The sequence below is a fragment of the Dipodomys ordii genome, unplaced genomic scaffold, assembly GCF_000151885.1.
Source record: "Dipodomys ordii isolate 6190 unplaced genomic scaffold, Dord_2.0 Scaffold38, whole genome shotgun sequence".
Classification (NCBI taxonomy): Eukaryota; Metazoa; Chordata; class Mammalia; order Rodentia; family Heteromyidae; genus Dipodomys; species Dipodomys ordii.
The window spans coordinates 924,278-945,285 of NW_012267254.1; the positions used below are offsets into that span (position 1 = coordinate 924,278).

General features: G+C 38.9%; 1 protein-coding gene across 2 annotated transcripts in view; it reads left to right on the forward strand.

Moving 5' to 3' along the window:
• The window catches only part of Mmgt1 (membrane magnesium transporter 1), a 35,243-nt gene continuing 14,235 nt past the window's right edge, over positions 1-21,008 (forward strand). The window contains exons 1-4 of one of the 2 annotated variants that reach the window (XM_013018172.1): positions 1-256; positions 2,906-2,958; positions 6,366-6,469; positions 16,445-16,565. In XM_013018172.1, coding sequence (XP_012873626.1) covers positions 178-256; positions 2,906-2,958; positions 6,366-6,469; positions 16,445-16,565 — 357 coding nt within the window. In that variant the 5' untranslated portion in view covers positions 1-177. Of the gene's footprint in view, positions 257-2,905; positions 2,959-6,365; positions 6,470-8,614; positions 10,618-16,444; positions 16,566-21,008 lie in introns of those variants that run through there. The other variant, XM_013018173.1, reaches the window with a different exon arrangement.

Genomic DNA, 21,008 nt, shown 5'->3' on the forward strand with positions numbered 1-21,008 from the left:
TCCCTTCTTCCCGGCATTCTCGTTTCCGCCTTCTCAAGTCCCTTCAGTTTTTACACCCACTAACTTCGCGCCCAGGGGCTCAGTGACGCCATCTTTCTGCGCCGTGTGGACACCCGCCTGTGGATAAAGGAACAGCTCAGTGGCCCTTCTCTGTTGGGCTGCTGTTCCTAAACAAGCATGGCGCCATCTCTGTGGAAGGGACTAGTAGGCATCGGCCTCTTTGCTCTCGCCCACGCTGCCTTTTCCGCTGCGCAGCGTAAGTGCCTGGAGGACGGGAACCGCTCTCGTGTGGGACTCTGGGAGAGGTGTGTGGGTGCTCCCTTAAGGGACTGTCGGATCGAGTGCCCGGAGATCTGTCATTTGAGACTTTACGGTTTGGGGTGATTCAGAAAAGTAGTGCAGGAATCGTGGTGGAAGATTTGGAGTTTGGCAGGTGTGGGGCACCCGAGATTTCAGAAATCATTGGCTGTCGGTGTTTGGGACAGCCTTCTATATGTCTGAGAGGCCAGGACAAAGGAAGTCATATCGATTAGACAATATGTGTGATTGACAATTTTGACTATTGCCTGACGACAACTAGGTGGATAACATCTTGGGCATTTCTGGGCTCTCCAGGAGACAACCGATTGCTTTGAGAATGAATGTGATATGGGAAAAGAGCACTGAATGGGGAATCTGAGGCCTGGTTGTTAAATATTTACTTAATGGCTAAATCAGTATAACTTTGGGCAAAAGCTATATGCTACACTGCACCATACAATTCAGTGTTGGGTCATTGGTTGAAGTTGCTTTGTTCTTACGTGTTAGATGTACAGTAATACTATGCCAAGAGTAATAAGCTACTGCAGAAACAAGTGAGTCAAAGAATAATCATAGTATAATAATATACATGTTGTGTTCAAAGTATATAAGGATGCACAGGGAGCAGTTATTTGGGACAAACGGGGTTATGGAAACTACCGTTCTGCTTTGCTGTTCTGAGTGGTCAACAGACCAGCATCTTAATTATCACCTGGGAGCTTATTAGAAGACACTTAGGCCTCACCTCAGAACTATTGAATCAGACTCTGCGTTTTAATAAGATCCCCAGGTGATTTGCATGCACATTAGTTCTTGAAGCATTGTCCTGGAGGAGATTAGGACACACTGGAATACTCTGTTATTTTCTCCAATAAACTGTACAATGATACAGTCATATGGCAAGAGAGGTCCTTGGAGATCACTGAAATCCACCTCTTTCATTTCGCGTCATGTGGTTTATTATTTTTTTACATGTCCTTATATATGTATAGAATAGACCTTTAGGCATAATCTCTCTTTTTTTACATACTCTCTTTTAAGTATCAGTTCACAGATCAAAACCATTTCTGTATTTTAAATCCATAGCATGTTAAATTAGGGATTGTTTAGGTTCATCTACAGTTTGGATTAGTATTTTTATGTGTCAAGTAGTGAGCCTGTCTTGTGGATTTGTCACTATAGTGAGACCTCTTTGTAATGCTCATTGGCAATGGACTAACTTTATCTTTGATACTGATTGTGTCATGTCAGATTGTGGCATTAGATAGCATTATATGGTGTTTTGGAATACTCATTTTTTTTTGTCGGTTGTGGGGCTTGAACTCTGGGCCTGGGCGCTGTCCCTCAGCTCTTCAGTTCAAGGCGTTCTACCACTTGAGCTACAGCGCCACTTCCGGTTTTCTGGTGGTTTATTGGAGATAGGAGTCTCACGGTCTCTCCTGCCCGAGCAGGCTTTGAACTGTGATCCTCAGATCTCAGCCTCCTGAGTAGCTAGGATTACAGGCATGAGCCACCAGCACCCGGCAGGAATACTCATTTTTTAAATGACCTTTGTTATAATAGTGCACTAATCATGTAGTAAGTTGATTAATTCTCAAATCATTTCCATTTTACTGCAGCAGAAGTTCAGGCAATGAAAAGATACCATACTTCTTTGATTTTAAGACACATGCCTCTTCTCTTGCTCTGATATTTTAACATTCTAAAATTGAAAGGTTAGAGTTATAGAGTCACTGAGATACAAGTCTTGATGAGATTCAGTAACTTATGGTAAATAGAAGAGTTGACTTTATGTTTAAGGTTTATTTACCAGCTTCCATATCCTGGTCCTTTTCCTTTATCCCTTGTAGCCTCCTGAGGTTACGGTGGCAATACAGTTATAATTAAATAGTAAAAATAAGAAGGCAGAAATTGATGCCCTAGATTCCACACTACCCAGCATTATATTGAGAGAAATGCTTCCATACCAGTGTTATTGTAATTTCACACTGTGATGGCAGTGCTCTTCAGAATTGAAATTTTCTGTATGCTTATTAATTTTTAAAGAGTTGTAATTTCTTTGACCACTCAATGAAAGAAAGAGTTTCAAAGTTACTAGTCTTTCTGTACTATTTTTCTGTCCTGGGGCTTGAACTCAGGGCCTGAGTGCTGTCCCTGAGCTTTGGTGATCAAGACTAGCTCTCTACCACATGACCCACAGTGCCACTTTAGCTTTTTCTGAGTATATTGGAGATAACAGTCTCCAAACTTTCCTGACCAGGCTGGGTTCCAACCACAATCCTCAGATCTCAGCCTCCTGGGTAGGATTGTTGGCATGAGCCACCAGCATCCAGCTTGTACTAAATACATTCATTGCTATTTCTAGTACTTTATACTTGCTCATCTATTTTAATTCTTACCCTGTTTACAAATCAGGTCGTGATGACAATAAAATAGCTCATAGAGGTAAGACTGCCTTAGAAGGTAGAAGTTTTGAGGAATCTGGGATTTACATTACTTCATGTAGTGTACAAGTCCACTGCTTGTTTGGTATATTGATTTGCTTGCATTTTAAGAAAGGAAAAATGGACTAAAATTTCCTTAATGGTATGCTTCTGGTTTATAGATCGTTCTTATATGCGATTAACAGAAAAGGAAGATGAATCACTGCCAATAGATGTAAGTTGGTCATTTATATTTCATTAAAATATTTTAAGTAGCCATTTGGAATATGGTAATTCTTTTAATGGTTTTCTCAACATTTTTCAAATATAAAATAACATCTGTTCCTTATTGGTAAAACCTAACAATTTTGAAATCTTAAAAACATTTGGTTTGACTTTTATAACTGTTGAAAGACTTTCTAGAAGTTCCTCTGTCCACAGTAAAAGATGGAACTAAAAGTCTAATGATTTGACTTCCATTTTTTTGTTGAGGGGTAAAGTTGAAAACCAGCAAAGCAAATAGCACATTGTTTATGGTTACAAATAGATGATAAAAAAAGCTAAATAAAACACTATAGTATTTTAAAGCTAAAATAAGACCAATTCTAACTTTCCTACAATAATCTTTTTCCTTTTTTTCTTTTTCTTTTTTTATTAGTTATGGAGCTAAAACTCAGGGTCTGGGCATTGTCCCTGATATATTTCTGCTCTAACACTTTAAGCCACAGTGCTTAATTGGAGATAAGAGTCCCATGGACTTTCCTGCCTGGGCTGGCTTTGAACTGTGATCCTCAGATCTTATCTTCCTGAGTTGCTAGGATTACAGGCATAAGCCTCTTGAGCCCAGCTTTATTGTTATTTTTGTTACACAAAATCCTATCTTTGTAGACAGAATCATAGCTTATGGATCATTTTTACTATAGTTGTTTATAATTAAGTTGTGGTAGATAAACCAGTTCCCTTGTTACCTTGTCTTTGTGGTGAACACACATAAATACTCACATATACTATTTATTTTAAATTACTTGTATGTGATTGCAAATTGGAATTTTTTTCTAGTACTGGGGCTTGAACTCAGTGCTTGGGCACTGTCCCTGAGCCTCTTTTTGCTCAAGGCTAGTGCTCTATCACTTGATCCACGGCACCACTTCCAGCTTTTTCTGAGTAGTTGGAGATAAGAATCTCCTGGGGGGGGGAATCTTTTAAGTAGGGATACAGGTGGACCCATTGCAACAATGAGATGTACAAGTCCTTATGTTGAAAATGAACTTTACAACTTTGGTGGGGAGGGGGATATTGGGGGGGAGGATTGGGTGGGGGGGCAGGGGGAGGATGGGAAGGGATGGAAGGGGAAACAAAGGAGGAGGCTACAATGCTTGATAAGAAATGAACTCATTATCTTGCCCATGTAATTGTAACCCCTCTGTTCAGTATTTTCACAATTAAAAAAAAAAGAATCTTCTGGGCTTGCTTTGTACTGAAGTCCTCAGATCTCAGCCTCCTGAGTAGCTAGGATTATAGGTGTGAGCCACCAGTGCCCAGCTTACAAATTGGAAATTTAAAAAAAAATTTATTGTGAAAATACCGTACAGAGGGGTTACAATTACATGAGCAAGGTAATGACTACATTGTTGCCTCCTCATTTGTTTCCCTTTACCATCCCTTCCCATCTTCCCCCCTACCAACCTCCCCCACCCCCGAATTTTTTTAAAGTTAAAAAAATCACAATCTAGAAAATATGCCTTAATTCCACATTAGTTGATTTCAAATATTTGAATTATTGGTTGCAAAACAGAAGTTTTTGACAAAGAATTGACAAGGTGGTTGGTATTATCTGATAAATCTGCACATTCCACATTCATTGTTTCCACTCCTATCTACTGGGAGATACAAAAGAATATTGATACTGATATTGTAAAAACAAGCCTCAGACCTAGCATCAGTAGAATGGATAAATTGTTTTGCTTTGTTCTGTTTTGTTTGTGCTGGTCCTGGCCTTGAACTCATGGACTAGGCTCTGTTCCTGTGCATTTTTATTCAAAGCTAGCACTCTACCACTTGAACCACATCTCCATTTCCAGCTTTTTGGTGGTTAACTGAAGACAAGAGTCTTACAGATCTTCCTGTCCAGACTGGCTTTGAATTGTGTAATCAGATCTCAGCTTCTTTAGTAGCTAAGATTACAGATGTGAGCTATTGATACTCAGCATTTTTGTTTTTATGCCAGTACCAGGGCTTGTACTCAGGGCCTTGTGGGCTTGCTCAACTTTTTTGCTTGATACTTGCCTACAGTCTTAACTTTTCTTGCTGGATAAATGGAGATGGAGTCTCACTTTTCTGAGCAAGCCGGCTTTGAAACTAAAATTTCCAAGTCTCAGTCTCTGAGTAGCTAGTATTACAGACATGACCACTGGTACAGGGGCTTTTTTTTTTTAAATGTGAACTTTTATTTTTGTATTTTCATATAATGAGGATGAACAGACTAATTATATGCTATTACAAGGCTAAATCTCAAACATGATTAAGATAGTTATATATAGTACACTTGAGTACATTATAAATAAAATTCAAAGGGAAAAAAGTAAGTACCTGTTTTAGCAGTTTATATACTATTGGGAGATTGTAAAGAAAAACAAGGAACGGATTAATGCCCAACTGGGGACGATGATTAACTTTGAGAAGGAAGGTAAAGAATCAGAGACATGTGGGACTTGAAAGGTTCTGGAAAGCTAAGAGTGTCTCATGCCTGTAATCCCAGCATGTGGGAGGCTGAGGAAAGGTGATTATGAATTTGAGGCTAGTCTGGGTTACTTAGTGAGTTCTAGACCAGCCAGGCTTACTTATACCCTGTCCTAAAACAAAACAAAACAAATTGGAACTAGAAGTGGTCAATTTCTTTTCTTTTTTGTTGGTCATGGGGTTTGAACTCTGGGTCTGGGCACTGTCTCTGAGCTCTTCACCTCAAGGCTAGTGCTGTACCACTTGAGCCACAGCTCCACTTCCGTTTTTCTGGTGCTTAATTGGAGGTAAGATTCTCAAGGACTTTACTGCCTCAGCCTTCAGAAGAGCTAGGATTACAGGCATGGTGCCTGGTTTAGAAGTAGTCAATTTTGGGCTGGGAAGGTGGCTCTGTGGTAGAGCGCTTGCCTTGGATGCCTGAGGCCCTGGGTTCGATTCCTCAGCACCACATAAGCAAAAAGAAAAAAGCCCCACGACCGGACCCCCCCCCAAAAAAAAAAGTAGCCAATTTCTTAAGCTTGATGATAGTGAAGTGCTGTCTTTGTATTTATTTATTTAAAAAATTGTACCCAAATGTTTTGTTTACTCTGATATTAAACAGTCACACAGACAAAAATCTGTAGTTGCTCCAAGAAGCAGTTACAATTTGATAATTGAGTTCTTAATAATTTGATGTTGCTTCTTTGAGCCTGTTGCTAAATTCACTTATTTAAGCATCAGAAGTATTGGTATGGTTAAGAGATTTTATTGTGTTCTAGTGAAAATCATTTCAAGTGAGAATTGGCTCTTTGATGAATGACATTGAGATGGCTACTTGTTAGTGACCACATAAGGGTAGGGTATTGTAAAATTTCTGTATATTATTTGTGTGCTATTTGGTAATCTTAATCTTTATACTCACAGATAGTTCTTCAGACTCTTCTGGCCTTTGCAGTTACCTGTTATGGTATAGTTCATATTGCAGGGGAGTTTAAAGACATGGATGCTACTTCAGAACTAAAAAATAAGTAAGTTTTTTTCTCTTTTCAGAGACATGTAATTTTATAGGTATTTGCTTTGCTTACATAATATATAATATGTGTTTTCTGGTTGGTTTTGATTTTACATTTTGAGTATACTGTTTGAGTAATGAGGTAAAAATATTGAGGTAGTGATATAATTGAACACCTAATCATTGGTATTAAACTAAGATATTAGCTTATGGTATCTCCTAGTAGTTTAAAATGATTCATTGGGTAGATAGATGGTTAGAGATAGATAAATGAAAAGCTAATCCCTTAAAAGTTTTAGCCATGCTCCTTTTTGCCCTATCCTTTTTCCCTTCCTCCCTCCCTCCTTCCTTTCCTGTTCTCTCTCTTCCTTCCCTGTTTCATCTTCTCTCTTCCTTTTTCCCTCTTTCCCTCTCTCTTCCTTTCCTTTCTACTTTTATTCTCTTGTCAGAACACTTAATCTTTAGAAAACTTTTTTTCCTGTTTCCTCTGTTTTGTGACATAAGCTCTCCCCACAGGCTGTGTGTGTGTGTGTGTGTGTGTGTGTGTTTTAAAAACAATGGCTAGGTTAAAGAATACTTCTTACTCTGCTTCCCTTTTTTGCTCCCATGTTTTTTCTAAGCTGTCTTCACAAGCTTTGTTTCCTTTCCTTTCCTGTATTTTTACTTTAACTTTGTTAAGTTCCATCTCTGAACTTCACTCACCCTTCTGATTCTGGACCTGACAGCTGTTTACAGTATTTCCTTAGGATTCACAGTAAACATTTATGTGTTAGTGGAAATCCACTTTTATTTTACCTCATTATTATAATTTTATTTTATTATATTAATTTATTTTTGTCGGTAGTGGGGCTTGAATTTTGGGTCTGGGCACTGTTCCTGAATGCTTCAGCTCAAGGTGAGCACTCTACCACTTGAGCCACGGGACCACTTCTGGTTTTCTGGTCGTTAACTGGAGATAAGAGTCTCATGGCCTTTGCTGTCCGTGATGGCTTTGAACCGTGATCATCAGATCTCAGCCTCCTGAGTAGCTAATCTGATTACAGGCACCCAGCTATTATTATCATTTTAAATGGTACACTTCAGGCCCCCTTGCTTTATGTGGGAGTTATGATTGGATGGTTAGGTAGACTGACTTTGAGATTTAAGTTTTTAACAAAGGAGGGGTTCTCCTGTTCTTGGGGGGAAATAATACTTAAAACCTAACACTAAAGATTGTACATGCACTGACATGTAGTGAACTTCTTTTTAGTCTATATAGATTTCTCTAAGAAGGAAGAGAGGATAATACAGTGTCATCACTGCTTTTATAAAGCGTCTACCAAAAGTTTTAGGCAAGGGGCCAGTAAAGCAAGAAATAAAGCAGAATGGTGTCAAAAATAACAAAATATATAAGCATGTAGACAGGGCCAAAAGGAGTTTTTTTGTTGTTGTTGATCGGATGGCTTGAATAGTAAGGGCCAATGAAAATAATCACAGGTGCAATCTGTACTGACTTAAAATTTTTTATTTAAGTAGTTGTACAAAGGAGGTGCCATTTGACAAAGACGTTTATGAATATAATGCATCTTGATCGGTGTCATCCCCTTCAATATTCTCACCCCCCTGCAATCCACCCTTTCCCTTACTTTTCTTAATTTTGTGATATATATGATGAATTCTTGACTGCATTCTCCCCCCTCTGTTTCTCTCTTCATTTTGTCTATACCTCTTCCCTTGGCCCTACCTCCCCTCTTGCATGTACCCATTTTCTGATGCTGATTTTGTTGGGCTTTGACCTAGTCTTTCTAAAAGACTCTACTGTTTGAGCTCTCCATAGAGTATACTGGCTTTTGAAAGATTGGCTTAAACTGCTGTTTGATTTTCAGAGTTGATTGAACTTGAGCTGATATTTCTGTTATTATTGATAGGCATCCCACAAGGATTGACTGAATGAAAAAGAAATCTAAGAACTTTATTCTGGCTTCCCAGGTTTCTTTATTTTCCTTCTATAGTAAAAAACATGCAGTACTGTATGATTATCAGTTATACTCTGATTTCATGTATTTACACTTTCTTGAAAATATAACCCATAGCAAATTCACAGTTCATTTAGAAGCCTACTTATTTTCAAATAGGCTTTCATAAAGGTTTATCTAAAATTAATGCTTTTTTTCCTTTTAAGGACATTTGATACCTTAAGGAATCACCCATCCTTTTATGTATTTAATCACCGTGGTCGAGTACTGTTCCGGCCTTCGGATACAACAAATTCTTCAAACCAAGATGCATTGTCCTCTAACACATCATTGAAGTTACGAAAACTCGAATCACTGCGCCGTTAAGATTTTTAAAAATTAAATTACAGAGCAGGACACAGTTGAACAGTGGAGTTTGGGGTATAAAACACTCCTCTCATCAGTATTTATATTGATTTTTTCAGATCTGGTTTTAAGAAGTCTATGGCCCTTGTTTGTACATTGGTTATCCAGTCATTAATGGAATATAAATTATCTGTGAAATGAATCTTTGATCTTTCATATAGAGAATTTTTTTCATTTAAACCAATTTACATCTTTTGTAAAAGTCACTGTTTTGAAAACATTTTCATGGAAAATAGTAGTTTTGTGATTATTTATTTTCTTAGATTTTTTTTCTTTTGCACTACAGTTTTTAGAAATCCTTTAGGACATACTGTGTGACTACTGCATTTTGCAACACAAGAGACATTAAAATGGTCTTATCAAATAAACTTCCCTGATGAGACCAAAGTGGTGACTTTGCAGCCCTAAAAAGTGGCTCTGCTTTAGCTTTAGCAGATACTTGACAGTTTTTACTTTATTCATGACTTCTCACCCCACTCACTCCCATATACTTTCTACTATCAGCTGTCTTGTTTGATTACTTCTGAGAGTTTGTGTGCAGTGAGCAATTTTTGTGTCAAAAATTCTGTCCTGATGTATTTTATAGGCTCAACTTGCTGCAAAGCTAATTGGAGTTTTCTTCCATTAGCCACAAAAATGTTTAGGTTATGTAATGAAGAGTAGTTGAAGATAGACCAAAAATGATTTCATTATCTTGCCTGTGGAAAAGAATAGTAGTCATTAAGAAAAACTAACTACTTACCTTTAGCAAGTTTCATTTATTCAAATTCTGTTAGTTTATTTCGTACTTTACTAGTGAAATAGTGAAAATGAAGGAATATTTTCAGTAATCTAAAGGCAGACTCAAAGGAATTTTAGATCTAAATAGTTAGAACTCATATGCTTAAGTTTTTAGAAAATTAAGGTCACTGGAGAAATTTATTTGTAGCTTCTGACAGAATTGTGTCTTTATGGTGCTGAAATTGAGGATGAGAATAGAGTTTAATTTTTTTTTCAGAAACAGAAATATTGCTCTTAGGGAAATTTGGCTTTCTCTATGAGCTAAAAAAACCCCACAGGAAGCTTATTATTTTCTTGGTAGAGAATATTAGCTTTTGTTGAATTACACAAGTATAAAAACGTTGCTTTTGTTGAATTGTAAAGTTGTAAAGGGAATAACTATTATGCAGGTATCAAAATGAAATGCACTTTAGGCAAGGGTCTGAAGATATTATACTTTATTTTTTGAAACAGGGCATCAAAATCAAATTACCCTTACACCTGATGGTGTTTTGTCCCATTAAAAATGAATTTCCTCTCTTCTACTTGGTAATACACAGTTCCAAAGGATGTTATTACTTTGTCATTGATTTTTATTCTGTGCAACTTTTCTGTTTCATGAGAGCAAAGTTTGGAATCTGTTGATTACCTAAAATAATTTAGAAATGCATTAAAAATGTGAAGTCAAGGGTTAGGGTGATAAAAAAAAAAGTAGAATGAGAGAAACAAGCTGACTGTATTAAGCTTGTCAACTGTTTCCTTCCATGTGATTTGATTTGGGAGATCCCCTTATTTTCTTCTCTTTTGGGGCTGTCTTCTTTTCCTAATACATTTTCGTAACATTGCTGCTGAAAAATAAATTATATATCTTGTAATTCACTACCCATTTAAAGGGTGTTTATAAAGTTGTGTGACAATATCTATTAAATTAGGATATTTCCTTAATCCCCAAAAGACTGTGTACTTTGTAGCGGTCACCTCTTATTTCTTCTTGATGCCCACCCACCCCCCACCCTAGTCAATCATGCATCTATTTTTTTTTTGTTGGTTGTAGGTCTTGAACTCTGGGCCTGAGCACTGTCCCTCAGCTCTTCAGCTCAAGGCTAGTGCTCTACCACTTGAGCCACAACGCCACTTCTGGTTTTCTGGTGGCTTATAGGAGATAAAAGTCTCATGGACTTTCCTGCCTGGGATGGCTTTGAGCTGCAGTCCTCAGATCCCAGCCTCCTGAGTAGCTAGGATTAAAGGCATGAGCCACTAGCGCCCAGCTCATCCATCTATTTTTATGGCCTTTTAATATAATAAATTCAAACATTTCCAGTCTTTTGTGACTGGCTTCTTAAATAGGATTTTCTTTGTGTAGTGATAAGTTCTCATTGTAAGAACTCACTGGAATTAGCAAAGGGCCAGGAGTATAATTCACTGATAGAGCACTTTCCTAGTATGTTTAGGGCCTTGGGTTTATCCCTAGCCCAAAAGAAAAGAGAAAGAAAAGACAAGTGGATTTAAGGATAGATATTTCTCAGTTAATTTTATACTGAATAGTTTTTTTTCTTGTAGTCAAGCATCCATGATATACTGCACCATATAAAATTTGGCTAGTCTCTAGAATGGATATTGAAATCTATCTTTGCAAGCTCAGTCAGGAAAATCCTGCTAAAATGAGGCTAAATAATTTGGCAAATAATCAACAGCAGCTTACATGTATGTTTACCTTTGCTAACAGCTTGTGTACGTTGGGCCAGGTGAGTTCTCCCAATTATTTTTAAAATTTAGAGAATTTGTACTGTCTTTTCCAAGTATGTACCATAGGTACATTGTAACAGTGCTAAATGTATTAAATATAGAATTTTATTCATAGTTCTATGAGATAATCCATTATTACCCACAATATTTGAAAAATGTAGTGATGTGAGCTAGTTAAGTCTGCAGTGAACTGTAATTTCAGTGACATTCAGAAGTATGTACCGGTCAAAGTTTTCTAGAATACAGGAAGACACATTTCTTAATAACCAGGGAACCAGTCAAATACAACTATAAGTTAACGACCCAGCTGCACAAAATGCAAGTGGGTGAACTGGAGACTAGTATGCTCTGTAACTCCCTATAATTGTTTCCTAAGCATTGTGGCATATTTTTGAATGGCATGCCAGCATCTTCCTGGTTGTATGTGGCCTGTTTCCATGATGTATTGAGTAGTGTTGTTTGTTGTGAGCATCAATGCCTGTAACACCAAGCTAAACACATATTTTGGATCTGTTCCCTCTCCTTAAATGACCTTACCCTGTCTAATAAATAAATAATTGTCTCACCCTGTTTTTGGCAGTGTTTTCTTTTGTTTGCTTTTTACTTTTAATCTCCTTTCTTCTGCTTTTCTGTTTCCAGAAAAATGTAAGAGCTGATTTTATGAATGTATTTTTTCTAGTGCGATGCTGTTTTACTAAATTAAATGGATATTTAATGTAAAATGTTAATGCAACTTTGTTTTTATAAACAAAATACATTGTATAGTGCCATTTATAAATAACCAAAGGCCCCTTAGTATGTAAGAATTGATCCTTGAGCATCAGTGTCTAATCATTACATCACAACTTGTTTTATAGGAAGACAAATAGGTCACCTTATAGTGAATAGAAAAATCATGATTACAGCATCAAGGGGCAAATCTAACGTTTAGTGAAAATACAAGGTTGAGTTCTACTTTGTAAAATTGGCACTTCCAATAATGTTAAAAAATACCCAATATAAAAATCTACCCAGGAGAATCTCAAAATAATCTGCTAATCAAGTGTTTTTAATAGGTTGAAAGATATGTACATGTAGGAAAAGGATCAGGTCTTTACAAAAAGGCATGAAATTAAAATTTTTGCCTTCTTTCAGTGGTAACCTATCTTTTAATTCTTTTTTTTTTTTTTGGTCGGTCATGGGGCTTGAACTCAGGGCCTGGGCACTGTCCCTCAGCTCTTAAGCTCAAGCCTAGCGCCCTACCACTTGAGCCACAGCGCCACTTCCAGTTTTCTGGTGGTTTATTGGAGATAAGAGTCTCCGGACTTTCCTGCCCAGGCTGGCTTTGAACCGCGATCCTCAGATCTCAGCCTACTGAGTAGCTAGGATCACAGGCGTGAGCCACCAATGTCCCGCTCTCTTGTAATTCTTATATGAAACAAATTTTGTTTACTAGCAAATATGTACTTAAATTTACATTAATGGAAATCAGTGTATATATATGCATATACACACAAATACATGCATACATTGCTGCTTTTTTCTCCTTATATTTTATGAGATCTTCATCAGTTAAAAGTCTCATTCTTTTTAGCGATTGCTTTTCCAATGTGTTATAAATGTTTAAACATACTAATGGATTATTTCAGTATTTTACTAAATAAGTCATTACAGTGGGCATACATGTAGTGAGGTGACGTTTACAGAGTTAATTCCTACTATAATTGTTGGAATGTTGGATCAAAGGGTATTTTCATTATCAGTTCAGGAGCCAAATTTTCATACATATACCTTGTTGCCACATATATTGTATGAGAGTGATATTACCAGACCCACACCCCTACTGGGTGCTAAACTGTTTCAGTTTAATTGTCTGAAAGTGAATAAACAGTATCTTGCTTCAGAAAAGTTAATGCATTTTAATAGATTTTTATGACTATTGGTTACTGATATTTTCTGTAACTTTTTTCTGTAAAGTTAATCATTTTAATGGAATAGATTTTTATGTCTACTGGTTACTGATATTTTCTTTGGGCATGTTTTCTTTTCAATGATTTGCCTTTTGATTTCACCCTTTTTTATGAGCTAAGAAAATTGGTTCACTGTCATTTGTTCATAATATTTTTCTGGGTTTTTGTTTACTTTGCAAACTTACCAGTTTTTATAGTTTGAGATTTTTGAGTTACTTTGAAAGCTCCCTTCCCATGGCTTAGCACACTCCTTCCCCTTCCCATAGCTTAGTATTCTTCTTTCTTAGGCAACTCTAGGCCCATTTAGTAAAGGCAGTAAATAATCAGCCCCCCACCCCCCTTTATCTTGGGATGGCACTTTGGGGCAGCCACCACCATATAAGGCAGCAAGAGCCCCTTAGAGTGACCTTCAGGTCTGGGGAGTTGCAGGACCCTTTATTACTATTTGGGCATCAGCCATAAAGCCTAGTCCACCATGATGAAGCCCCTGGCCCTCATGTCCACACCAAGGTCACTGCCTCCTAACCCCTTCTAGCCTCAGTAGATTATATAGCTCACCTAGACAATAGCTAGCACGTCTCACTTCTCTCTTGTGACAAGGGGTCTTGCCAGTCTTTTTTTTTTTGGGTCCGGTCAAAGGGCCTGAACTCTGGGCCTGGACGCTGTCCCTCAGCTCTTCAGCTCAAGGCTAGTGCTCTACCACTTGAGCCACAGCACCACTTCAGGCTTTTTTCTGTTTGCTTATGTTGTGCTGAGGAATTGAACCCAGGGCCTCAGGCATGCAAGGCAAGCGCTCTACCACTGAGCAACCTCCCCAGCCCCCTTGCCAGTCTCTTTACTGGCAATAAACCTTTTCTTTGTTCTTGGTACCTGGATGTCTGTGTGGTTTTCTAGCAAAATCTAATAAACTCCTAAGACTTTAACATTTAAGAGTAAATTAAATGTATTTTTCCAGTACTTTCAAAATTTTGCTTCTTAAAGTTAAAAAAAATCCAGTTCTGGAGCTTGAACTCAGGGCCTTGTACTCTTGCTCTGCTTCTTTGCTCACAGTTGGTACTCTACCATTTGAGCCACTCAGACATGTCCACCTTTTTTTACTGGTTAATTGGAGATAATAGTATTGACTATTGTGCCTAGACTGGGTGTTCATTGAGATTCTCAGATATCAGCTTCCTGAGAAGCTAATATAATAGTCATGAGCCACTAGTACCCAGTTTTCTTTTTAACCTTTAAATTTCTGGTTCATTTGAGATGTGTTTAGATAGTAGAAATGAAGTAAGGAATTAGTCTTTTTCCTACCCAGACAGGTATATGGCTATTCCAAACCATTTGTTAGTTTTTTCCCAAAGTAATTGGAAGAGACAGTCTCACTCATATTGAAGTACCACATACATGCACGTGTGTGTGTGTGTGTGTGTGTGTGTGTGTGTGTGTGTGTGTGTGTGTGTGTGTCTGTAATTGAGATCTATTTCTAGGGCCTGCAATTCCTTGCAAAAAGTTCATATTTATTGTAAATTATACATTATACATTTTTGGTTGGTTTTGGAATCCTGGGGACCAAACAGGATCTCAAGCGTGGAAGACAAATAGTGTACCACTCAAACCACATTTTCAGCCCTACATTCCCGTGCTTGGCATTGCTAATTCATACCTCGTCCTGTTTCAGGTTTATTTTGTAGTCATTCTTTCATGTTCCTTTTCTAGACAACCTTTACGCTTGTCCAAATTAATAATCATATTCATTTTCTTCAATTTCCTACAGAAATAGTTCATTATCCCTAACATTTTGCCACTGTTGCTTTTTGCTTTCTCCAAATATGCCCTCCCCCATCTTTAATTATTTGAGCTGAGTTGTAAACTTTTATAACATCTCTAAATATGTCAACATCCCTCTCCTGTGTGAAGACATTCTCCTTTATTCACAATACCATTCTCAAAATGAATCATCCAATATTATTCTTTTTTTTGGGGGGGGGTGGCCCAGTCGTGGGGCCTGAACTCTGGGCCTGGGCGCTGTCCCTCAGCTCTTCAGCTCAAGGCTAGCGCTCTACCACTTGAGCCACAGCGCCACTTCGGCTTTTTTCTTTTTGCTTATGTGGTGCTGAGGAATCGAACCCAGGGCCTCATGCATGTAAGGCAAGTACTCTACCACTGAGCCACCTTCCCAGCCCTCCAATATTATTCTATATTAAGATTTGTCCATGTGTTCCTCAAATAATTTCTATGAGTGCTGCTTCAAAGTTAATAGATTGACATTGATTATTGTATCTTTCTAGTGTCACCTTCACAGTCAATCTACTTTTTTTTTTAAATAAGGTACCTTTTACTTTTTTTTTTTTTTTTTAGTGATACTGATATGCCATGCCTGCATCCATTTTACTTTACTTTTTTTTTTTTTTAAGATACAGACTTTCCGTTTTACCTAGGGTGGCCTCGGACCACAATCCTGTAGCTAGACCTGCAGATGTGCTCAAGAATACCTAGCTTTTTTGAGGTGGGATCTTAATTTTTTGTCATACAGGAAACAACACTTCCAGAATGATGAAATAGGAACTTGGGAAACCACCTTATTGAATAAAAGCAGCTGCCCGCAAACAGTTAGGTCCCTGCCAGCACCTTTCAGACAGGAAATCCCTCAGTGTAGAATTGATAGAAGCTGAGACACCAGGAGCTTCACATTTATTTGATTTTACAGAGAGTGTGACTAATATTTACTCTTAAGAAGAAACCACGTGTTTGGGTCAGTGACTTTCCTAAGAAACACTGTGAATGCCCCTTTGGAGTAATATAGCATGCAGATGGAATATCTTGCCAGCTCCACTTTACACCTTCGTCTCACTGAGGGAAAAAGAAGGGGCTCTGGTTCCTTTAAAGGTCCTACCCACACAACAGCTGCAGATACCTGAAGGGCTTTACCTATGGAAAACCACTTGGTTACATTCCAGCCTTAGACCTGTTGTAGTTTCCACAACAGAAAACTCGTAGATGGAAAGCCAGACAACAGTGTGTGGTGAGAGCCAGGCTTCCTGCTGGTCCACTAGCCTCCTGCACGTCTAGTTCTGGGTATGCTCAGACCCAACCTCCAGGGCCAGTGCCTAGACTCCATGACCCCTTCATCCTCAAACAATAATGTATTGAACATGGAAGAGATACCCATCCCTATACCTTCTGCCACAGACCCCTAAAATGCGCATGTGCAGCCTCATTTCCACTCAGGAGGCGGGCCCTAGAATGTCCCACCAGAGGCAACACGTGCCACCATCCCGCCATTTTGGAAGTGCTTGTGGACAGTCTCCAGGTCAGTATTCCAGCTCTGGGAAGGTGGAGGAACTGAGAGGGTGAGTGAGGTCGAGAACCTGCCCCCTGGGAGGAGGGTCTTACCCAGCCCTAAGATATCTGCCTGAAATATTGCTAGTCAGCATAGGGGAATTTGTGGTAGTTCTGTGATGGCAATACCCGGATGTTCACTCAGTAAGGGAGAAGCTTTTACATGGGCCCTGTTATGCTGTGTCGGTTGAGGGGCTGTGGTCTCGGGGCATTAGTTTTGACAGCCTACTAATCTAATGGTACCCCCAGTGGGACTCTTTGGTGTTGGCAGGACCTTAGGCCCCTAGTTTTGGTCACAGGGTTCTGGTATCTGGTCTCTCCTGGGCAGGTCTCTCCTCCACTATTGCATTTTGGTACTGCAGGTTGTCTTAACCATTGATCACTGAGGTCACTGCACTGGTCATAATTGAATATTGGCCACACCTCTTTGGCATGCCTCCTTTTTAGAGGGGCAGCTGCATATAGGAGGACCACTATGATTCTTCTCCCAGAGCCAAGTGAGCCAGGGACTCAACTTTCCAGGTCATGTCAACATTTTAGTGGAAGTTTCCAGTTGAATGAGGCACTATAACTTAGAGGGCAGGTGGCTTGCTTGGAACCTCATCTCAAGCTCAGCACGGAGGTGGCTTGCATGGCCACTTTTTCCCTGCACACTCTATTTAACATTTCTGCAAGGGCCCTGGACACTTCTTTGTTAATAGGGATTCAGCAACAAGGAGAAATCCCAGTTGCACTCGACTTGCACGCAGGTATTGCCTACTCAGGTATTACTCATTTGGCATCTACACTTAAAATTCTCTGATGTCTGATTTTTTTTTTGGATATGTGGTGAAGTGGACCTGAAAGACTATGCCTGGCCATGCAGAAATGCTAGCATTTGAGCCACATCCAAGACTTTACTGATGCTTGTACCTTAGTTGTTTTTCAGAGAGGTCTTGCATATTTCTGGGGCCAGCTAAGGAATGAGATCCTCCTACCATGCCCTTCAGGGAAGTGATACAACCCATGATCATGGGTTGGGATATGGTCTGGCCAACTTTTTATCCCAGCTGGCTCCAACCACGATTCTTTTGCTCTGTGCCTACTCACAATCTGGGGTTCTAAGCCTGAACCAGTGGGGAAGGACTTTTTATAAATGTCATTTGCATCAGTTTTGTTGACATTTTCTATTATACAAATTGGATAGGGTGGGGTAGTATAAGACTATAATCCCACATACTCAGGAGGCAGAGATCTGAAAGGTTGCAATTCCAGGCCACCTGGGGAAAAATATAACAGAGACTTCATATCAATAAATAAATTGGATGTGGCAGAGTACACTTGGAACTTTAGTGAGGAGGGGAGACCTAGACAGACTCATGGCAGTGAGAGCCAAACCCTGAGCTAAAAACTAAGACTCTATCTGAAAAATAGCTGAAGCTAATATAGGATTGGTGACTTGGCTCAAGAGATAGAACACCTGCCTAGTAACTATCAGGCCCTGAATCTGAACTCCACTAATGTCAATAAAAATGGTTGAGGTTTCACATGGATTCTAGATTCCCATTCTATATTTATACCTACAAAAAGTAGAGAATTCTGTGGAACTTCAGCACTTTTCTTTTTTGCTTTCATACTATCATAAGGAAGACCTCTAATTTGACAGAGATGCTGTTTTACTAAATGAGGGCACACTTGTTGATTAGAGTTTTTTTGGGGGGGGAGGTCCGGTTGTGGGGTCTGAACTCTGGGCCTGAGCGCTGTCCCTCAGCTCTTCAGCTCAAGGCTAGTGCTCTACCACTTGAGCCACAGTGCAACTTCCGGTTTTTTGTTTTTTGCTTATGTGGTGCTGAGGAATCGAACCCAGGGCCTCAGGCAAGTGCTCTACCACTGAGCCAACTTCCCAGCCCTGATTAGGGTTTTTTATGTTCCAAAACTTTTGCCTACCCTTAATCTATGAAGAAAATACCCAAAGTATCATATTTTTCCGTGAAGTAAGAATCAAGGTATCATTTTTCCTGGTGTGCAATGCAGCAGGTTAACATAAAGGACCATACTTGTCGCAATGATTTTCTGGCTTGGTGGTTACACATTTAGCTGTTTTATATTTCTCTACTTGTTTCCAGTATCTCTGTTGTGTTGCAGTAGTATGTTTGTCCTGGTTCTGGTGTCTTATGATTTGCACTTTTTTCCCCTTATACAATCAATCTTATGTCTGGTGGTTATTGTTAGGTCTGCTCTGGAAACCAGCCTCCCTTGTCTCCCCCACCCCCTTTGTGAAGGACAGAATGTAGCCTTACCAGAAATCACCACCCGAAACTGGTAATTACCTATAACTATTAATCATCTGACTGTCAATCACCTGACTGTGAATCAGCAAAAAAGGCAATGAGGTCACTTCCACATCCACTGCTGGCAAATCTCTTCCTTGCCTTTCTGTATGTAATCTCTGCCATTAGTTCTCTGCTCTGCACACTTAGATCTGTTGCAGGCCAGTGGTTTGGTCTTCCATTAAATATTTCTGCCTGAACTGCATGGTGGTCTCCTTTCAGCAACCCTTACAGTTATAATCTATTGTTTTTATTTATCTGTTGTTGTTGTTACCTGTTTGGATTTCCTAAGACCTTTAACTTCTGTAATATTGATTTTCAGGCTGCCAATCTCCAAATAAATTTAACATGATGAGATTGCAAACCAGATTGCTAAAATCATTCTGAGGTGGGGTGGAGGGCTGACTAGAGTGAGTTCAGTAAGGATTCTTCCCACCCTAAGAAAGAAGAATATCCCTCCTCATTTGCCACCAGGGCTTCTGTTTCTCTGCATACTGGCTTATGTATTTCACAGAGAGCTGTAGCACTGCTTTCATTTCATTCACACTAATGTTTCAATATTTGGCTTCATTTTTAATGGTAATTTAGACTTTGTTTTCTAAGGATTGTTATTACATGCACAAATGCAGCTTGTTTATGATTAATTGCCCCTAGGTCTGGAAACTTGGCAAGATAATTTATCAACCTGAGTTCAATGATAAAATTTGAGTAGTGTATCTACACAGGCTCTTTTTGTATGAAAAATCAAAATTTAGTATTCTTTCCATCCTTTATAATTTTATCTTTCCCTGGACATGCTGGGCTTTTAGTGCACCAAAACATGGTTATAGAGGAGACATTCTTAGGGAAACATGTTCCTTGGTATTTCACTTGTTCACCTGTTTCACATTTGTCATAGATTTTTCTTTCCAAAATTTTCTTTTGAACCCATGCCAGTAGCTCACGTCCGTTGTCATAGTTCCTCTAAATACCAAGATAAGGACAATTATGTTTTGAAGCAGAAAGTTCTGGGATACTCCATCATGAAAATAGCAAGCACAAAACCTGGCTAGAAACACAACTTAAGTGGTTGCTAGGGAGTGTTGAGAGGCCTGCAAATGTAAGTTTTTCAGTTCAAAGCACAGTACTAACAAACAAAAAAATTATCTTCCAAATTTATTTTTAGAAACTTGAAGCAGTTTCCTGTTAGCCAAGCTGTTGATCTATTTAAAGAACAAATCTGAGTTCAACTGCAATTCATCCCTAAAAAGGGTAGTGTTAACTGGGAGAGAATGAGGGGAAAGGTGACATTGTCCAAAAAGAAATGTACTCATTATCTAACTAATGTAATGGTAACTCCTCTGTATATGACCTTTATAATAACAAAAAAAAATTTAAGGAGTGGTGTTAGGATAGAAATAGAGGGAGTGAGATTGAATGGAATACATGTATGGAAAATTCTCAGAGACCACTTACTAGTATAAAAACTGAGTATGCTAATGAGAAAAATTTTAAAGAATAGTGTTACTTTCCTTGCATTTATGTTGTGTGTGTGGATGTGGTTAAGTGGACTTATCTGTGAATGTGAATCCAGGCTTGCTCTCCTTCATTCAACTCGATCATGACTTCATGTATATGGTTATGTATGTATGATTGTTTTGTTTTTGTTTTTGTTTTTGTTGGTCATGGAGCCTGAACTCATGGAGCCTGGGCACTGTCCCTCAGCTCTTCAGCTCAAGGCTAGCGCTCTACCACTTGAGCCACAGTACCATTTTTGGCTTTTTCTGCTTATGTGGTGCTGAGTCAATTTTGAGGCTTGAACTCAGGGCCTGAATGCTGTCTCTGAGCTTCTTTATGCTCAAGGCTAGTGCTCTACCACTTGAGCCACAGTGCCACTTGAGTGGGTAATTGGAGATAAGAGTCTCACAGGGATTTTTCTGCCCAGGTTGGCTTCAAACTGCAATCTTCAGATCTCATCCTCCTGAGTAGCTAGGATTACAGGCATGAGTGCCTGGCTATGTATGTGTGTATGTATGTATGTATGTATGTATGTATTTTGTTGGTTGTGGGGCTTGAACTCAGGGTCTGGACACTGTTCCTGAGGTCTTTTGCTCAAGGCTAGTGCT